Genomic DNA, 19,455 nt, shown 5'->3' on the forward strand with positions numbered 1-19,455 from the left:
GGCCGCTGCCAACTACAAAAGGGAGTGGCGCTGGTGGCAGGGTGAGGCAGTGGCAGAGCTGCCACCTGCAGAGGAAGGAGGGGAGGAGGCACACACATGATGGAAGCCCCCTCCCCCCCAGGCACCCACCACAGGAGAGCTGAGGGGGCTTCCTGGACCTGGGAGGGGGCCTGGCCCCTAGGAGCGCGTGCAGTGAGGGTGCTGCTGGGGTTGGAGGGGGAGAGAGGACTGAGGACTGTGGAGTCCTCCTCTCTGGGCCCAGCCCCAGGGCAGCCTGCCTGCACCTCAAACTCATCCCCAGCCCGACCCTACCCCAAATCTCTCAGCCCCAGCCCTCATTCTCCCATACCCCAACCCTCTTCCCTAGTCCTGAGCCCCTCCCACACTCCAAACTCTTCATTCCCAGCGCCACCCCACAGCCCCAGCCAGAGCCCTCATCCCACACACCCAGTCCTCTGCCCCAGCCCTGAGCCCCCTCCTGTACCGTGAACCCTTTATCCCTGGCCCCGCCCCTCAACCCAAACCCCTCAGCTCCACCCTACCCCAGAGCCCACACCCCAGCCAGAGCCCTCATCCCCCCACACCCCAACTCTCTGCCCTAGTCCTGAGCCCGCCCCAGACCTCTCACTCCCAGCCAGAGCCATCATCCCCCCACCCTACATTGTGTAATATAGCGAAACTGTTAAACGCCTACTGTTTCCAGCCCATTTTTACATTATTTTTAAAAATATGTATCAGCTAACAAGGCAGGTGTGGGGGCGGGGGGGTGGGAGGAGGACTTGGACCTGTTCTGGGCACCACCAAAAATTATACAAACTTGCTGCCCCTGTTGACATGGCAACACTAGACTGAATTGTAAGAGACATGACTACCACTCTTGTGCTGTTTTTAATGGAATTATTTATTGTGTATTTTTTTAGTTGCCTAGGAAAAAAATTTAAATTGCATCACTTATGTTTTATTGCAGGTCTGCTGCCTATAATCTTCTGTGTGCCTTAACCTGTACCTTTAATTTAAAGATTGAGGGCCAGTTACTGGAGACTTCAGGTCTGTGTATCCCTGCCAACAACACCCTTTTTATTGTGTCAATTAGTAAGACTCTGGCAGCTAATGAGCCACACCTTACCTTAGAGTTTTTGGAAGAGTGTATTTCTGGATTTAGCAAATCTAGTAAGTAGCATTCATTTTCTCTAATGCTAACAATAAATTTGAAACAGTTCAAGCTTTTCAGTTCTGTTAGTGTTAATAAATGTTCTCATGTTATTGAGCTAGTCCATTAGCACAGTGGGCTTCAATTAGAAATGCAGCCTAAAGCATCTGCAGGTGCTTTTCAAGTTTAGCCATTATATCTGTGACCTAATCAGCAGGTGGTGAAGTGCTCTGGAACCAAGCAGTGTCAAGATACAGAATGGAATCTGCTAGTATGGAAAACAATGTAAAGACAAGATTATCTCATTCACAGAACAGTGCCCTCTTTTTTCATAGAATCAATGTCTAAAACAGTCCTTAGACTTTTTGACATTAATGTAAGACAAATTGTATAAGTGATTTCAGTGGTTTACAATGATAATGCTTGTTAGTTAACATCTTACTGTATATTAGCTCTTTCACATCGCTGCTGAAAGTTGTGTACAATGGTTACTTTGGTGAGGCCTACTTTAGTGTCACAAATTCACCAGAAATGGACACACACCACAATCTGAGTTCCATGTTGGTGATAAACCCCGAAGTCTAGAAAATATATGCCCAAAAGATATGTAGGATCTTTCCTCTACACACACTGTTAATAATTTAAAGGGGAGACAAAGAATTTTAATTCTAATCCAGGGTCTGATTCTCTCTCTAACCTTGATTGAGTCTGGAACATAGCTGCCTTTCTTTCCTCATGTGTAAAATGGGGATTATATCTACTTCATGAAGGTGTTGAAGATGAACGTTTTGAAAGCACATTGCAGATGAAAAGTACGATGTAAATTCTAAATATTAGATTTATGAGCTTTGAGCCGCTTTCGCTTAGATCTCTTCAGCATGAATTAAGATGTCACTCTTCTTTCCATCTTCCTAAAGATGTATGGCTTGGATTTCACTGGAACAGTATGTTTCTTTTTAAAGCTTTGCCTTTTACACAATAATCCTACTTCTGATCTTTGACCATTTTTTTGGTCCAGGTACCTAGACTTTATTTTTGGACAATAAAATCGTAAAGAAAGCTGCTTGCAAATAATTCTGCACATACAAAGAGAAGAGACCATCAGTGGCCTTCTGTTACAATAACATTAATTTTTGATTTCAGGTATTGAACTGAAACACCTTTGTCTGGAATATATGACTCCCTGGTTGTCGAATCTGGTCCGATTCTGTAAGCACAATGATGATGCTAAACGCCAGCGCGTCACAGCTATTCTTGATAAGCTTATAACAATGACAATAAATGAGAAACAGATGTATCCTTCCATTCAAGCAAAGATATGGGGGAGTCTTGGACAGGTACTGACTGCATAAATTCATTATGCCTTTATCAGCAAAGTGTAAATGAGATTATAGGTTATAATCCACTAACCCCACCACCCCTTTCCTCTTTCTCCTATGATTGCCCGGGTGTCAATGGACCACTTGCCTTGAATGGTCCTTAACAATCTCTTCCACTTTGTATATAGTTGTGACACTCTGGTCTGCTCTACACTGCAGGGATTAGGTCAGCGTAAGATGCCTTCACTACAGTGTTGCTCCCTCTGATGTAAGTCACCCATTACGCAGACCTAATAACTCTATTTCCACGAGAGGCGTAACACTTAAGTTGATGTAGTTAGGTCAATGCAGTGTTATTGTAGCTTGTGGCAGACAACCAGAGCTCCACCGCCTGGAGCTCCAGTTGTCAGTATATCACAATGTCACACACTGATAATGAAACTGGTGCAAGCGCTCCTAATGAGGACATGCACCACCGACAGAAGGCGTTACTGTGGACATGCCAAACTGCGGTGGCTGTACATCAGTGTAACCTAAGTCAACTTAATTTTGTAGTGTAGACTTGCCCGAAGTGTCTACACTTGCATTTTACTCCCCCCAATTTAACTACCCCACTATGCCGACATAATAACTCCACCTCCGCGCGCAGCATAGAGTCAAGGTAAGTGTAGTTGGGGTGACGCAATGTCAGTGTAGACCTCGCATTGCTTATGATGACTGTTACTGGCTTTCAGGAGCCATCTCATAATGCCCCACACTAACAATGCAATTGATACAAGCGATCCTGATGAGGGTGTGTACTGCCTACACAAGGAGCAAAATGTAGACACGCACAAGTGATGTAATTACTGCGGCAGCTGTATGCCAGTGTAAGTTTGGTCAAGTTAATTTTGTAGTTAGATAGGGCCTCTGAATACCTTTCCCAGACCAGCAAAAGAGGTCTGTGTGGCTTGAAATTTTCTCTTTCACCAACAGAAGTTCGTCCAATAAAGAGATTACCTCACCCGCCTTTTCTCTTTAATATCATGGGACCAACACAGCTACAACACTGCAGACGAGCATTTTACATTCATTTAATATTAGTGCCAAAACAGTTTTCTTCTTTTAACAGCACTTCAGTATATTAACCATGTATGTAGATCGCAGCTCACACAATTTCTAATCAAGTTTCCTGTTAACATTAAATATTGAGCTCTGGCTTTTAATAATACATTCCTGACTTCTGCAGAAACTTGAAAATTCAGGAAGTATCTCTGTATGCAGTGTTTTTTTAGCCCAGACCTGAAGAAGAGTTCTGGATAAGCTTGCAAGCTTGTCTCTCTCACCAACAGAAGTTGATCAAATAAAAGTTATTCTCACCCACCTTGTCTCAGGAGGTATCTTTGGCATTCCTGTTATAACCATAATAGTTGCATGGATACTTCAAGAGCGGGCATAAAAGCTCCTTGTTTAAACCACCAAAATTGAATGCATTCTATAATATGTTAATATGGTCAAATAGTATGACAGCCCCTCTCCCCAGTGGCCTCTAACCTAATTGTGAATTAAGCTCATAAGTCTGTTCCCAGAAGACAAAAATTGGAGGAGAGGAAAAATGGCTTTCAGAGTTACGCCATTAATAAGGAAAGTTCCAACCAAAAAGCCAGCTTCACTCGCTGTCAGAATGTGTCTGCTTGTTTGCTTGACTGACTATTGACCTCCTGCTGGCTGACATGAACTCCTTTTTAGTTACTTTCCTTCCCTTTTCCCCCTTCTCCTGCTCTTCTTCAGTCCTGTCACCACATGATGTTGCAACACAGTGTCACCAAATTACTTTGAGACACATGGTAACTGCCACCAAAATTGGTGAGCTGCCTCTCCTGTTTGAACTTCGGTCACTAAAAATCAGTATAATTTGCAACCCTGGACTGTAACAGGAAGAGTGTCATTTATATTATGCCATCTCCAGTATGAAAGTCAATTATCAGGCAGACATAGAGAATGTGGAATTAAAGGGTGAAATCTTGGCTTCTTTTAAGTCAGTGGGAGTTTTGCCATTGAATTCTATGGAGCCAGGATTTTATCCAAGTTCGTAGATGGTGAAAACTACAATGGATTGAAACCAGCAGTCAAACACTGTATGTGGCCTAATTCAATCATTAGTACTATTTTGTCTGGATAGTTAAGGAGAAACATTCTCTACATTGGCGACTTGTATATCTGTATTAAATACGTAGCTTTCTCACAACCTAAAAATTCTTGCAAGATATCAGTACCGTTTTCATGATAGCTAAGATATATATCTGGCTAATATTTTAGGCAATACTTTACATAAACAATAAGATCTCTTCTTGCTTTTTAAAAAGAAGACAGATTTACTATACCTTAAAAATCCCAGTGCATAGTTTCCAAATTGTTGCTGTAAATAATACTTATCTAACATCTTAGATTCAAATGGCAACTAGAAAAGGATGCAGACTAAGTCCTCACAATCTAACTGTACAGCTGTGAAGCGCACACACGTTTAGTTTCATTATAAATATAAATTTTATGTGGGATTCAGATGTAACAATTTAAACATTATGTTAAATTAAGCATGGTTATCTTTGTTGAAAAATCGCTGGTGCTGTAATTTTCACATACATTCAAGTAATAGAACTAAGTAGTCACTTGTCTATCAGGCTGCTTAATTCAGATTGTTACACCTGAATTTCGTGTACCTGACATTAACAAGCAAATGATTACTTATTTTCTCCACTAGATAACAGATCTACTTGATGTAGTGCTGGACAGTTTCATCAAAACCAGTGCCACAGGGGGCTTGGGATCCATAAAAGCTGAGGTTATGGCAGACACAGCTGTAGCACTGGCTTCTGGAAATGTGAAATTGGTTTCAAGCAAAGTGAGTGTTTCTATTCCTTAACTTACCTTTAAGTCAGTCAGTAATTTGACACTGCTCATTGGTACCAGCTCTAAACAGTGGTACGATAGTATTTTAATATGTGTTCTTAACAGAAACATTGTGAAGTTTAATTGTAATGGTGTTTGAGTGAAACTTTGAGCCCTGTTTTTGCTTTAACTAAAAGAAAATGTTTGCTCTCTTTCAGGTAATAGGGAGGATGTGCAAAATAATCGACAAGACTTGTCTGTCTCCAACTCCTACATTAGAGCAACACCTGATGTGGGATGATATTGCCATTCTAGCACGTTACATGCTGATGCTCTCCTTTAACAATTCTCTTGATGTGGCAGCACATCTCCCCTACCTCTTCCATGTAGTTACTTTGTTGGTGGCCACTGGTCCTCTTTCTCTTAGAGCTTCCACCCATGGCCTGGTCATCAACATCATTCATTCTCTGTGCACTTGTTCACAACTTCACTTTAGCGGTAAGTTCTTACGAAATACTATATTAAGTTAATCACTCATTAGTTTACTTTGCTTAGCAAATATCTCCTTGACCTGTTCCCATCCCATTCTCCCCCACCGTCATTTCTATGAAGCTACTGTATCTGACAGCAAGTCTACATTACAAGGTTAAGTTGACCTAAGTTATGCAACTCCAGCTATGTGAATAACGTAGCTGGAGTCAACTTACCTTATGCTTTTCATTCTGGTGGAGTACCAGAGTTGATGGGAGAGCGATCGGCGGACAATTTAGTGGGTCTTCACTAGACCCACTAAATTGACTCCTGGTGGATCGATCACCACATCCTGTACCCACGGTAAGTGGAGACAATCCCTGATACCGCAGGTGGCACTGTGGTGATGTATTTTCAGACCTTTAGTAAAGGTGAACTCTAGTTCAGTACTAGATCACAGTTGAGGCCAGAGCTTTCTTGTGCTTGATCCAGTATTGCCAATGGCTACAGTGGAGTGGAGTGGTAGAAATTTGTCACTTGCGATGGTCGTAAATTAGGAGAACTTACAATAAGAGACAGTACTTCCAACTCACTTAACAATAGTTAATTATAGGATAACAATTGTTTTGTTGTATACAAAATAGTAATAGGGTGGCCAAGATGAATAGTTGAAACAAAAGTGAGTCATTTAATCAGCCTCTGCTATTCACTGTGAATATTTGTGAGTCATAAAGATTAATCTATAACACTAAAGTTTCGTTTCTCTTCTGGGGTTTTGAAAGTGCTGTGTTGCTGTTCATCAGCTTTGCGAGAGATTGCCGCCTGGGTGTATGGCTAGAATGACTGAGAATTGGGCTAAAAACTGATTAGCTGATTTAGGGCAGGTCTTTAATGTAAATAATGACTAAAGGGAGTGGCTCGTTTGGAAAAGGGGTGATGTGGAGACATTAGCGACAAGGATTTTCATGATGTAGATGGAAAGGGAACTGTGCTCTAATTGGCTGAAATTCTGCTGTTGAATAGATGTGTAGAATACCAGGTAACCAAAATGTCACTTGTGTAAGACGATTGTGAAACTAAAAGAGGATACCTTACATGCTATTATATTTTTGCTGTTTTTCAATGATGTCAAGATAAAACAGTGAGAACCAATAGAGTTAAAACCCACTAGCAAGTACATCTTCAACAGAATGTCTGTCTTCCTCTCCCCCTCCCCTGCCAAGTGAAGGTGGTCCACTTCCTAGAATACATGCTTACACCTTAAAAATGGGTTTTGGGTCTTGAAAGTACTTTTTGAAATGTGGGATGGGATTCAATATATTAAATGTAACTTGTAAATTCTTAATTAACAGAGGAGACGAAGCAAGTTTTGAGACTTAGCCTGACAGAGTTCTCGCTGCCCAAGTTTTATTTGCTGTTTGGAATCAGCAAAGTGAAATCAGCAGCTGTCATAGCATTCCGATCCAGTTATCGGGATAGGTCATTCTCTCCTGGTTCATACGAGAGGGAGACTTTTGCACTGACTTCCCTGGAAACAGTTACTGAAGCTCTGCTGGAGATCATGGAGGTACGATTTGTAAGACAATGAGAAACTAATAAAAACCACGAGATATAACATAGTAGTATTGTATATATACTATCATGCAGGCAAGCAGCATAAGAGGATGTCGGCTTCCTGACTAGGCTTTGTACTAAGTGCTTAAATAAGGAATAGGTCTCTAAGAATTAAAAGCAGTACATATTTTAAATAGGTGCTTTTGCTTAAGGTTACATATATTCAATATCTTTTTTTAGGCTTGTATGAGAGATATTCCAACATGCAAGTGGCTGGACCAGTGGACAGACCTAGCACAAAAGTATGTTGTGATTCACAGATACATAACCGATAACTGCATGTGTAGTAGATGTGTAACTGTTTTGTTTTTTTTTTCCCGCTGCTCAGGCTTATGGAAACAAAAGTGTTTAATACAACTCATTTCTATTTCTCACAGGTTTGCATTCCAATATAATCCATCTCTGCAACCAAGGGCACTTGTCGTCTTTGGCTGTATCAGTAAACGAGTGTCGCATGGGCAAATAAAACAAATAATCCGAATTCTTAGCAAGGTATATGGTTCTTTGTTTTTCTTGATGTAAATCATAGAATAGGTCCTTTAACAGCCGAATAATTTTGTCTCGTGATTAAATTTTGGATTCAGCAGAATTTAACGACTGACACATTTTAGGGTGAATTCTTATGCAGAACAAGGAATTGATGCATAATTGAAAATCCAGTTTTTTTAGCCAAACCTTTTCTGACCAGAATAAATTTGGTGGTACTGAATTTGATTTCTCTTTAGTAATTTTACCCAGTGCTGTTGCTCATACAAAAAAATGTTATGGTTAGATAATTTATCTCTAACTGAATTTGGAGCATTGCATTGAGGTTGAATCTAAGAGTTCAGTACTTAGCTGCATCTGCATAACTGTGAAGGAAATTATACATGTAATAGCTGTTAAAAGCAAATAAAGTAACTTAGAGAGTTTGAATAAAGTGCTTGCCATTTATGCAAGTGAAATATTTTAAAACTGTTCAGTTAGCTTGGTAATGGTGTCCATGATACCAAGCAAGATCATAAAGCTGTGTTTAATTGCAGATGACCAGTGTACCAAAAAGATTAGTTTCCCTTGAGTATTTTATTATTCTACTCAAGTTTCATAGACTTAAAATTTAAGTGAACAGTATCTGAAATATCAGGACTACTCAATCCCTCTGATATAATAGCTCCACTGATCCTTAAAATAACAGTACAGCACCTTAACTTTTATATGCACCATGAAACGTTTTCTCGGTTTGTAATCCTCACTGACAATACATCAGAATCCTTTAAAAACAAGTTTAAACTTTTCAAAACTAAATCAAAACTGCTGTTAATTTTTGGTTAGAACTTTGGTCTTTAGATCCTGGATTTTTTATAAAAATTAAATGTCTTTTTCCCTTTTTTCCAAAAAGGGACTTGAGAGCTGTTTAAAAGGTCCTGATAATTACAACAGCCAAGTTCTTATAGAAGCCACAGTTATCGCACTAACCAAGCTGCAGCCACTTCTTAATAAGGTAAATAACACTGATAAAACTATGAATCTGTTCGTAAATGAAAACTATAAACGTGTTTAACCTCAAAAATATCAATACAAATTGTGAACTTCATCTCTGGAAATATTCCTGTTCCTTTACTCTGAAAGTAATTCCTGCTCGAAGGGAAATCAAAAATGTCACCACTTTGTATTTGAGACCCTCTCAGCAAAAACCTTGGAAAAGCTGAGCTTCTATGTGATTGTCTGGTGAAGCAGTATTATGGTCCAAAGCCATAGCAAGGTTTGAATGAGGTTATTTCATGATCTTCTCTCCTGAGTTCTTCAGCTTTTATGTCATTCCAATCTGTGACTGCTGGCACAGGTCTTCTGGATCGCGGTTTGTCATTAAAGCTAGTCTCATTTGACTTGAAATGTTCCAGTCATGAAGTTCATGACTTTGTCAACCCAGCAGTTTGCATACAATTATGAATCTCTGTAAAATTTCTTTGCAGAGTTGTATTGCACACGCTGTCAAAGGGACACAGTAAATTTGAAAGTAGAGTGAAGCTCTTGAATCTGGGCATTACTGGAAAAGGGTGGCTAACTCTGTAAAGTCTCTTCTGCTTGCAACTGATCTTGGAAATTTGTTCTCAAGAGAAATTAACTTTCCATCCATTTTCTTGATATATGCATTTGGAAGGCGTGTTAATATAATCGTTTTCCATGCACATCAAAGAATTTAAGTAAATATTAGTGATCTGTCTGAAGGATCTTCTGATGATTTTACCATTTGATATGTCATCCTTATCTTGGTCACTTATTTTGTATTAGCAGCGTTGTCTGCTGAGCCAACCAGATGACATTATTTAGGGTTTAGAATTAACAATGAGTTGTAGGAATTAGTTGTGCCTTAGTACATTATTTTCAGGTTCAGTTTTATGTTGATATGTCATGAACTTACATTTTAGTACAGAAGTTTAAGTTGAGTATTTATTGTAAAGACAATGAAGGCCATGTAGCCTTTGGAAGTTCTGTTTCATTTCACTTTAAGTCTAATAGTTTGACTCTACCTCAGTAAAGTATAAAGCTAGACACTTTGGTCCCTGGTCCTGCAAGTATCTCGGGTAATGTCATACACAGAGGATAAGAATTGGATCCCCAGTATGTCTGTCATTTATAAGGAAGACATAATCTTAATAAAAACCGTGTTGAACGCTCACTTGCTCAGCATGCCAATCTGATTGGGCATGTAATGGCCCAACTAATTTGGCGACAGCATTATAGTCACATCTTTTGGAATCTAGGCTTGGCATTGAACACACACATCACTTCCCAGATTGGTGGAATGAAGGCGCAGTACTGATTTGAAATATGTGTGATTTGAAAGAATGGAATGATTGGAGAGGCAGCAATCACAAAGAGTGATCCTTTTGACTGGTTCTTCTGTGGTACTTAGACATCCACCTTGAAGAATACAGCTGCTTGAGGAACATAGATGGTGCTCATGTGGACTGTCAGTTTTGTCTTTAATGTGGTTGAGGAGAGAACCCCATACACAGATGACAAACCACCACCAATCAAGGATAGCTTAAGAATGCATGACATAAACAAGATTACCAGGATACACTTTGTCCTGTTTTATTCATTTCCAGAAACTGTTTTGAAATTAAAATCACTGCAATCTTTTCCTCTAGGACTCTCCTATGCACAAGGCCCTCTTTTGGGTGGCAATGGCAGTGCTGCAGCTAGATGAAGTTAACCTTTATTCAGCAGGTACAGCACTTCTTGAGCAAAATCTACATACCTTAGATAGTCTTCGAGTATTCAATGACAAGGTAAGTGATCCACCTGCTAGTAAACTGTGTGAGCAACCTTTAATGTACTGTGCATTCTTATCTTTGAAAGCAAATAAATCTGTGTGTATACTTCCTTGTTGAACAAAATAGTTGAGTGAAAAGAACCGGTATCCAGTACTCTGACTTGCAAGGAAATCAATATTCCAACATTTAAGAGTCCTCATGTAAACCTCCTTATAAAAACTCTTTTTTATTAACATTGATTCCTAAAGAACCTGAAATTGTACTGCAGGGTAAAAAGATACTGAACGAAGCTGAATACATTTTGGGCTCTTATCCCACTTCTCCTTAAATGTTTAACCTAATCTTTGACATGTCGAGAGTGCACAATCACAGCAAATTCATTCTCCCACCTCCAGAAAGAAAGAGAGGAAAAAAGTAGAAATTTATAACTTGTAATATTGCTTGGAATCTACCCAGACTGACACAGAGCACAGAAATGTCAACATTACACACAAGGATTTTATTTACATATTTTATTGCAAGATTCTAACTACTTTGGATTTCTGTAATTTTTTACCAAAAATTTAGTGGTATAAATAATAAGCATGAATAATCTGCAGCTGCATACCATCAGACACTGTTTTTCCTTAACAGAGCCCAGAAGAAGTATTTATGGAAATCAGGAGACCTTTGGAATGGCACTGCAAACAGATGGATCATTTTGTTGGACTCAATTTTAACTCTAACTTCAATTTTGCACTAGTAGGACATCTTCTAAAAGGTACGAATAGAAAATTTGTTGTGCTTGTTTTCATGTCGTATTCTTAGTTAGCTTAGAAGCATAACCACGTCCAAGAATGAATAAAGGGTGAAATCCTGTCCGCATTGAAATCAGTTGCAAAACTCTCATTCACTTAAATGGCATCAGGATTTCACATTGTGCAGTGTGAACTGTCACTGGAGGTATGGCTTTATTTTTATTTTGTTCTTTTGTGGTATTTTCTGTAAAAGTGCTTTCTCTTTATCAGTTAGGCTTGACTTCACTTCAGGCTTACTGCATGTTATACAGGTGGTCATAATGGGACAAGAATTTAAATATGTAGAATATCTGCCTGGACACTTGCAGTGTTCTGGGCTTTGGGAGAGGGCAGAAAAATAATAGTTTTAGTGTATGTTCATCATTCACTACTTTTGTGCTTTCTTACTTTGTATACGTGAAGGGTTCTGAGAAATGAAAAAATTGATAAAAGCATTATAATAAATATGCATTAAAAACTAAATGCTCAATACTTGATTGTTTCATAACCTTGTTCCTTAGGATACAGGCATCCCTCTCCTACCATCGTAGCAAGGACAGTAAGGATTTTACACACACTACTAGCTCTGGTTAATAAACATAGGAATTGTGACAAGTTTGAGGTGAATACCCAGAGTGTGGCTTATCTGGCAGGTAAAAAAGAACTACTAACCTTCTGCCTAATCAAAAGAAATGGGGTGTGTAAATTGTTGACCTTGGGTAGATAAAATATTAAAAAGCTATTTAAAGAAAACTTTGTCAGAGAACAACGGAGCTGTTCAGAAAATTAGTCTGAAAGGTTAAATCAGTGAAGGGAATGCTAACAAAGTTGGTAAACTCAGCATGTGGGGTACCTAGTGACGTATCTGTTTCAAAATTCTCCCACAGGTTGGAGAGAGTTTCTAAAATGTAAATACTTAAATGCTTATGTTAAAGTAAAGCAATCAAGAGTTCTAGCAGCCTAGCAAGAATGAACAATGTGGAGGGGAAATATTTAAATAAAATGTTAGTTGTAAACTTGTAGGGGACTGTTATGAGAAATAATTTAACTATTTTAAAATTATTTCAAAAACCTTCCTTGTCCTTTAATAGACTTTAAGCATTTTAGTGAGAAATAATTGTAGCTTCTGACAGATTTGTGTATGTGCTAAGAAAAAAATTAAAGTCCATGGAGTACTGTGTAGACTTCTGAAAATGTTGCTGTCTTTGAAAACTTATTCACTTTCTTTGGATTTTTAGCTTTGCTGACAGTGTCTGAGGAAGTTCGAAGTCGCTGCAGCCTAAAACATAGGAAGTCTCTCTTGCTGACAGAGGTTTCAATGGAAAATGTTCCTATGGATACATATCCCATACGCCACAGTGACACCAGCTGTAGGTCAGTCTCTCTCTCTCTCACTCACTTTATTTAAACTACAGCAGCTGTGTGAACCTCAGGGAATACTTTGGGAAGAAAGCTGTACCTTTGGCAGTTTGTTTGAAGGTAACATGTAATGTGTTAAAAACTAGAACCAGCATTAAGAGAGGCTGCTTAAAAGATCAATTGTGCATTAAGGGTTCAAGGCCTATGCACTACTTATGCACTATATGCTTAAGTGAGACTTAAGCGGTGTCTAGGGCTTATGCTAGCCTCTCCGCATAGGGCTGAAGTTTACTCTAAGTCTTGTTTCAACAGTTTTAAAAACATAATCATCTTTATCTTTCTCCTTTAGTAGCTCCATGAAATAGCTACCTAGTGATCCCCTACCTCCTCTAGCTGAGATTCCAGCATGCAGTAGCTGGTAATATCAGTATTGTTTATGAACGGTGAATTCATAGTCTAGGAGGTCTTCATGTAAGTGGAAGAGCAAGCCTGGTTTTATGAAATCCTGAGCGTATTTCTAGAATTATTAGCATTTTTATAAAAACAAGATCTAAAGACCGTATAGATCAGCTGATTATTGAATAGACTTTCCCCTTTCCTTATAAGTTGGCTTCCTTACATTGGGTGATTTTCTTATTTGTTTTTACCATTTCAGTAATATAATCACACAGGATGCTGCATTTCACTGATGATTTTATAGAATTTTGCAAACAAAGTGGTTACTGTATAAACAATTCCAGCTGACAGCTTTAACTATTAGTATTATAAAGGGGAAAGTTCAAATAGTTATAAGGTTTATAACCAAATATATGCAACTACTGATTTTTAAAAATTAACTTCCTCCACTCTGTCAGGACACTAAAGGAAAACCAACCATGGTCCTCTCCAAAGGGGTCAGACAGACATCTTGCTGCCAATTACCCCACAGTGGGACAGATTAGCCCACGAACACGAAAATCCATGAGCTTGGATATGGGACAGCCTTCACAAGCCAACACTAAAAAGCTACTAGGTAAGTAAAACACTAGATTCACTAGTTTGTTACATCAGTCTTTAAAAAGCTGAAACAGAGAAAATGATTTTGAGTGAATATAACGTATTTATTTGACATTTTTAAAATGGGCCTGTCCTTTCTTCCGGTGACATACATAACACCTACACAATACAAATTGGACAAACCTTCATAATTAAAGTCCCTCCAAACTAAGACTCTCCCCTCTTCCCTGCTTCCACCTACCCAATAGGAAGTTTTAAAAAAAATAAATAAATAAAAAAAGCTTTGCTGTGAAACATGACGGTCATCAAATTCAAGCAGTGCAGGGCCAAAAAGAAAGCATATTCCAGAGTTAAGAATCACTTGCTGCCTCCAGCCCTCTCCATCAAAACTTAGAGGCTACTAACTTCACCACTTCTGCTGATCTCAGTGTCTGTGGTTAACACCAGAAACAAGACAGTCCCAAACCATTTAGAGCTTTTGGCAGTTTTGCTTATTTTTTTTACTGAAGTACTGAAATATATATTAAGAATTTCAATGCCTTTGAAAACAAATGGAAGAAAAAGCAGTTTTCAATCTTGCTGATTTTGGCCATGTCCTCTTCACATTTCATAAGGAGTACTTAATAGTATTTGCTTGGGAGAAGGCAGATCTTCGGGACATAATTAAAATATGTAAGAATTACCCTCCTAGTGGGAGAAGATGGAAAAATTGTGGTTCGTTGCCAGCTATGTTACACTTACAACTCCTTAACTTATTCGGTTTATGGGTGGAGAAGTCTTAACTGCACAAGAACAAAGAAGAATGATAAGAGTTTCCTGGCATATTGCATCAGTCCTCTTACACTACATGACTTATATCTGCCTCTCCTTCTTTTGCAGCAAAAGTTGCCTCTTAATTTCCTTGGAGGGTGAAACTGGGAAATCTGAGCAGGGCTTGTTTGGTGGTAATTGTGCTAGAACAACAGTCTTGAAGATTGAGGGTTTTGCTCTGCATAGCCATGGAATAAGTACAACACATGCAATGGTGCATAAGCTTCCTACACTACGTTGCCCCACAATGCTTCAATCCTGACTTCGAGGCTCTCGGCCCCAAGTGGAAAGAGGATAGCTCTGTGACCAGGGCCACTAAATCTTCGGTCTCCTGTTGAATTTTCTAATAAGGGCTCCAGTTAGTAGCAGTGGTTAAGCAGTTGGTGGTGTGAGCAAAGGACCAGTGGAAACTTATTTGAGTCCACAAGACTCATTTAATATAAAGGCCACCAAGCAATAAGGAGATAGTAACAACTTTCAGTTACTTCCAGCGAATGTCGGGTTTGAATTGGCAATCTACAAGTCCATAGCCTATTATCTTTGACCTGAACTGTTCTTTAAGCTATCTTTACCCTTCCTGTATTCTGAGATTTGTAGGACTGCTGCAAATCCCTTTTCCCAGCTCTACATCAGACTTAGAGAGCAGTTTCCATTCTCTTTATGACTAATTTGCACTGTGAAAGTGGCATAAAGGGGCCTTAGTATAATTGAGAATCCGGCTCCTAGAACTCAGTATGGGAATGCCATGAAACATGATTTTGGCCTCAACATATTACTTAGCAGTTCCTTAAGGGACAGAATATCCTGGAATTCATGATTTCAACTTGTCTGCAGGGGAGAGAGGGATAGGGAAGTATTGTGGCATAATGAGTGAGTACTCTGGTCAACTGGGAGTGATGGCTAAGGCTAAGATTATGTCACGGAGGTGGCGGAAGTCACAGAATCTGTGACTTCCAGCGACCTCTGTGACATTGGAGACCCTGCAGCATCCTAGTCTCCACAGGACTCCCAGAGCTGCCCAGCAGTTGCTTATGGCAGGGATCCTCCCTGCAGTGGCTCAGCTGCCATGTGCAGCCACGGCCCCCCCACAGCTCCCAACCACCGGCAGTGGCAGAGGGACCCCAGAGTTGCTCAGCGGCCGCAGGTCGGGGGCCCCCCCGCAGCTCCCCAGCCACTGCTGCTGTCACAGGCCCCCTTTGCAGCTGCTCAGTCTCTCTGAGGAGCAACCCCCCACCCTAGCCACCAGCAGCAGACGACACACCCCAAAGTTGCTCAGTGGCTGGGGACGAGAGGCCCCTGCCCCATACAGCTCCCCAGACTCCACCAGAGTAGTGGGGGACCCCTCCCAGCCACTGGACAATGGGGTCCCTGCAGCTCCCAGCTGGCTGCTGTTGGGATGAGGGGGGAGAGCCAGGATGCTGATCCTTCCTCCCTCCCCATTTTGTCAGGGGTGTTTTTAGTAAAAGTCAGGAACAGGTCACAGCTTCTGTAATTTTTTGTTTATTGCCCGTAACCAGTCCATGACTTACTCAAATGATCCATGACAAATCATAGCCTTAGTGGTGATATCGAAGTATTGGAGAGTACCTACTGTGTCCAAGCTTCCTGCCGTGGCCAGCTAGATCACTACAATGAGCTGCATGCTTCTGTTTCTGTCTCAAGAGTGGATCAAGGACTTGGAATAGCTGTACTGGCCATGTCATTTAGGATTATGTTGCTTTGTAGAGCTTTGTGGGGGCCTGCACAATACCCACATCTTGTTTACCTCAAACCAATGCTGTTCAACCTCTCACCTCTCATAAGCACTAAAATATACACACTAAGTGAGAGGGAGTAGTGACCCTGATAGTGACTCATGTTCCAGTAATAAGGTGTTAGAATATTTACTAAATGGGAGACACTGTAGTATGCTGACCAGGAAATAGTGTCACACACTGGGCACGTGAGCCCTAAATATCATTTTTAAAAATTGGCTGCCAAACTGATGTATATTGTGTTAGCCAAGCATTTCAAAAGATGTGACAGAAATATCCCAGGTACTAGTGTGACCGTATGTAGAGCTAATGTATCCACAAGTGAAGATTGTTCTAGGATACCAGCAGGACAAAGGCCCACAGAGGTCCTGCTCTTGTTGGGATGTGCTTTGCTGTTCCATACAAAAGATATCAGTGTCACAGAAGATGGCGAGACCACCTCTTCCAGTGTTCTTGTCCATATGTCCTTGGTAGTGTAATACCTTCACAGCAAAAAACATTCAGTACCTTACTATTCAGATACAGCGAATATCTACCATGGTTTACTGATTTCATTTCTTGATGATTTTTTTTTTTTTTTTTTTTTTTTTTTTAGGTACAAGGAAAAGTTTTGACCACTTGATATCAGACACAAAGGCTCCTAAAAGGCAAGAAATGGAATCTGGGATTACCACACCCCCAAAAATGAGGAGAGTAGCTGAAAATGACTATGACATGGGTGAGAAGAAAGAGAAACACTTTTAAACTGTTCCTAGTATTAAATGCAGTGCATGCACATGAAAAGGATTATTACTAAATTCTGTGTTCATTTATTTAGGGTACAACAAGGCAGTAGATACTCATTTGTCTTAACAAAGCAAGCCACCTAGAAAGTCTCCAGTCTTCTGCAACACTGGCAATTGAATCTCGAATCACTACAATTGAACAAAGTTAATACGGAGACCTAGAGTAAAAGGCAGCCAAAAATAAACATTGCATAGCAAAAAGAAATCAGATTATACCGTTTATATTTTTATCAGCACTGAATGCAGGGTTTTTACAAAGGAACCAGTACCCTCATGAATAGAGCACTGGACTGGCATTCAGGAAGCCTAGGTTCTGTTCCTGGCTCTGTCACTCGTCTGTTGGGTGACTTTGGGCAAATCACTTCACCTCCCTGTCCCTCAGTTTCCTCTTCTGTGAAATGGGATATTGTTCTTTACCTACTGATGAAAAGTATTACACATGAGCTTGGTGGTATTATTATTATTATTATTATTATTACAACAAACATGCTTTTTCATAACGTACAAGTCATTGAATTGTGGATAACAAAAAGCTGTTTCATGAGAGTTGTAGGTGGCTGAATTTGATGGGATGGTATGTAATTCTTTGTTTTTTAATTATTGTGCTCTGGCTGAGTAAATTTTCTTTTCTGGCAGAAACCCAGAGAATATCACCTCAACAACACCCACACCTTCGGAAAGTTTCTGTGTCTGAGTCTAATGTCCTCCTGGATGAAGAGGTCCTTACTGATCCAAAAATTCAAGCCCTTCTGCTTACTGTCCTTGTAAGCCCACGTTCCCCATATTATTTTTTAATGCACTATATCTTTAAAACCAGCATGTATGTTTCAGTGCAATGCTAGTAGGGCTTGATTGATCAGGGTCTGTCCCTGATGTGTAAAAGGCATTCCATTTTGCCACTAATGTCTAAGATGTCAAGAGAATTCCTTTTTTAAATGCATATTTAATATCCATAAACAGGCAAATATTTAATGTTCACATTTATGCACCTTTTTTCAGAGCACATCACATTATCTCACTTCTTCACAGTGATGAGAATCACAAAACGATGATGATACAATGTCTGCATTTTATCTGTACATATATATTTTTAAAATCTTAAATTGCTGGAACTAGATTAATTTGAGTTTAAATTTATCTGAGCCCAGGGATTGAGGGTTGCAGTATAAATTACTTCAAATGTTTTCCCAGCCTGCTCCAATGCAGTTCCCATCACTGCCGTCCTCTGAAAAGACAATTAAAAAATGTTAAATCTGAATTTCTTTGTTCTTACTGAAACTCTTTGAAGTTTGAGTACATTTCTAAACTTCCATTTTTTGAAAACCAGTGGGGCAATCTTTGTTAAAAACATTTCTCACCAAAAGAGGGAAATGAATTGACCAAAATTTTGGTCAAAATTTAAAAAATTGGCAAACTCCGTTCATTGTCAGTCTCCTGTGTGCACATGAAATGAAAACTGTCCTTAATCACATTAAGGGATTTTTTTTATCTATCTTGCTAGTGCTCCTTTTTTCGCAATCAAGTGCTGTTAGTGATGAACTAGTATCATCCCTCAATGTTTGAAATCCTTGTTATAACAAAATTAAGCACAAATATCACCTCCCAAATCAGAGATACTGATTTTTGTCCTTTGCATTATGCTAGGCAACATTAGTGAAGTACAGTACAGATGAGTTTGACCAACGAATTCTTTATGAGTATTTAGCAGAAGCCAGTGTCGTCTTCCCAAAGGTTTTTCCTGTTGTGTAAGTAATTAAAACTCAGTTTATATAATAATTTTCGTATTAAACTTGCTGCTTTACACTTGCATAAAATGACTTTGGGAACTGGATGGCAGGGGTTACAAGACATTTTTTTACCCCTAGGTTGCTAGTTCAAATTTAACTTAGACTTGTAAGGACAGAAGGCTGTTACCATTGGAAGCTATCGAGTGGCCTATGTGAAATGAGTTTGGTGTTCTTGGTGGTAGTGATATCCTCAATACAGAAACCACCCCCACCCAGTTGGTACTAATAAGCACCCGTATTGACAGTTTCCACAGAGAGGCCAAAGGCCATGGAGGCTGAATTATGCTCTGCCATAATTCTTCCAAGTCAGAGTTTGGGTGCTTTGGCCTGGCTCTGTGGAATCTTGCATTGCTGTTGCCTATGCTGTGCTTCTTCCAGACTTAACACCAAAATCGTCCCAGGCTCATTGCAGCCATTGATCCAGCAGTTAAGTCATGGTTTGTCAGTGCTTGACACTATAAAAAAGAGTTGAAGTAAAAATAAAAACTTAGGGTTTGTTTACAGTG

The 19,455-nt window shown here is 39.7% G+C and overlaps 1 protein-coding gene across 3 annotated transcripts in view; it reads left to right on the forward strand.

Annotated features, from left to right (window-relative positions):
• NF1 (neurofibromin 1) overlaps window positions 1-19,455 on the forward strand; it is a 169,467-nt gene that overhangs the window by 129,247 nt on the left and 20,765 nt on the right. For all 3 annotated transcript variants that reach the window (XM_050929619.1, XM_050929617.1, XM_050929620.1), the window contains 16 exons: window positions 968-1,170; window positions 2,294-2,487; window positions 5,210-5,350; window positions 5,556-5,835; window positions 7,161-7,375; window positions 7,603-7,664; window positions 7,800-7,914; window positions 8,801-8,902; window positions 10,557-10,697; window positions 11,316-11,442; window positions 11,980-12,111; window positions 12,697-12,832; window positions 13,672-13,829; window positions 16,973-17,095; window positions 17,799-17,926; window positions 18,807-18,907. In XM_050929619.1, coding sequence (XP_050785576.1) covers window positions 968-1,170; window positions 2,294-2,487; window positions 5,210-5,350; window positions 5,556-5,835; window positions 7,161-7,375; window positions 7,603-7,664; window positions 7,800-7,914; window positions 8,801-8,902; window positions 10,557-10,697; window positions 11,316-11,442; window positions 11,980-12,111; window positions 12,697-12,832; window positions 13,672-13,829; window positions 16,973-17,095; window positions 17,799-17,926; window positions 18,807-18,907 — 2,358 coding nt within the window. The remainder of the gene's footprint in view (window positions 1-967; window positions 1,171-2,293; window positions 2,488-5,209; window positions 5,351-5,555; window positions 5,836-7,160; window positions 7,376-7,602; window positions 7,665-7,799; window positions 7,915-8,800; window positions 8,903-10,556; window positions 10,698-11,315; window positions 11,443-11,979; window positions 12,112-12,696; window positions 12,833-13,671; window positions 13,830-16,972; window positions 17,096-17,798; window positions 17,927-18,806; window positions 18,908-19,455) is intronic.

Source organism: Gopherus flavomarginatus, chromosome 19 (genome assembly GCF_025201925.1).
Source record: "Gopherus flavomarginatus isolate rGopFla2 chromosome 19, rGopFla2.mat.asm, whole genome shotgun sequence".
NCBI classification, from domain to species: domain Eukaryota; kingdom Metazoa; phylum Chordata; order Testudines; family Testudinidae; genus Gopherus; species Gopherus flavomarginatus.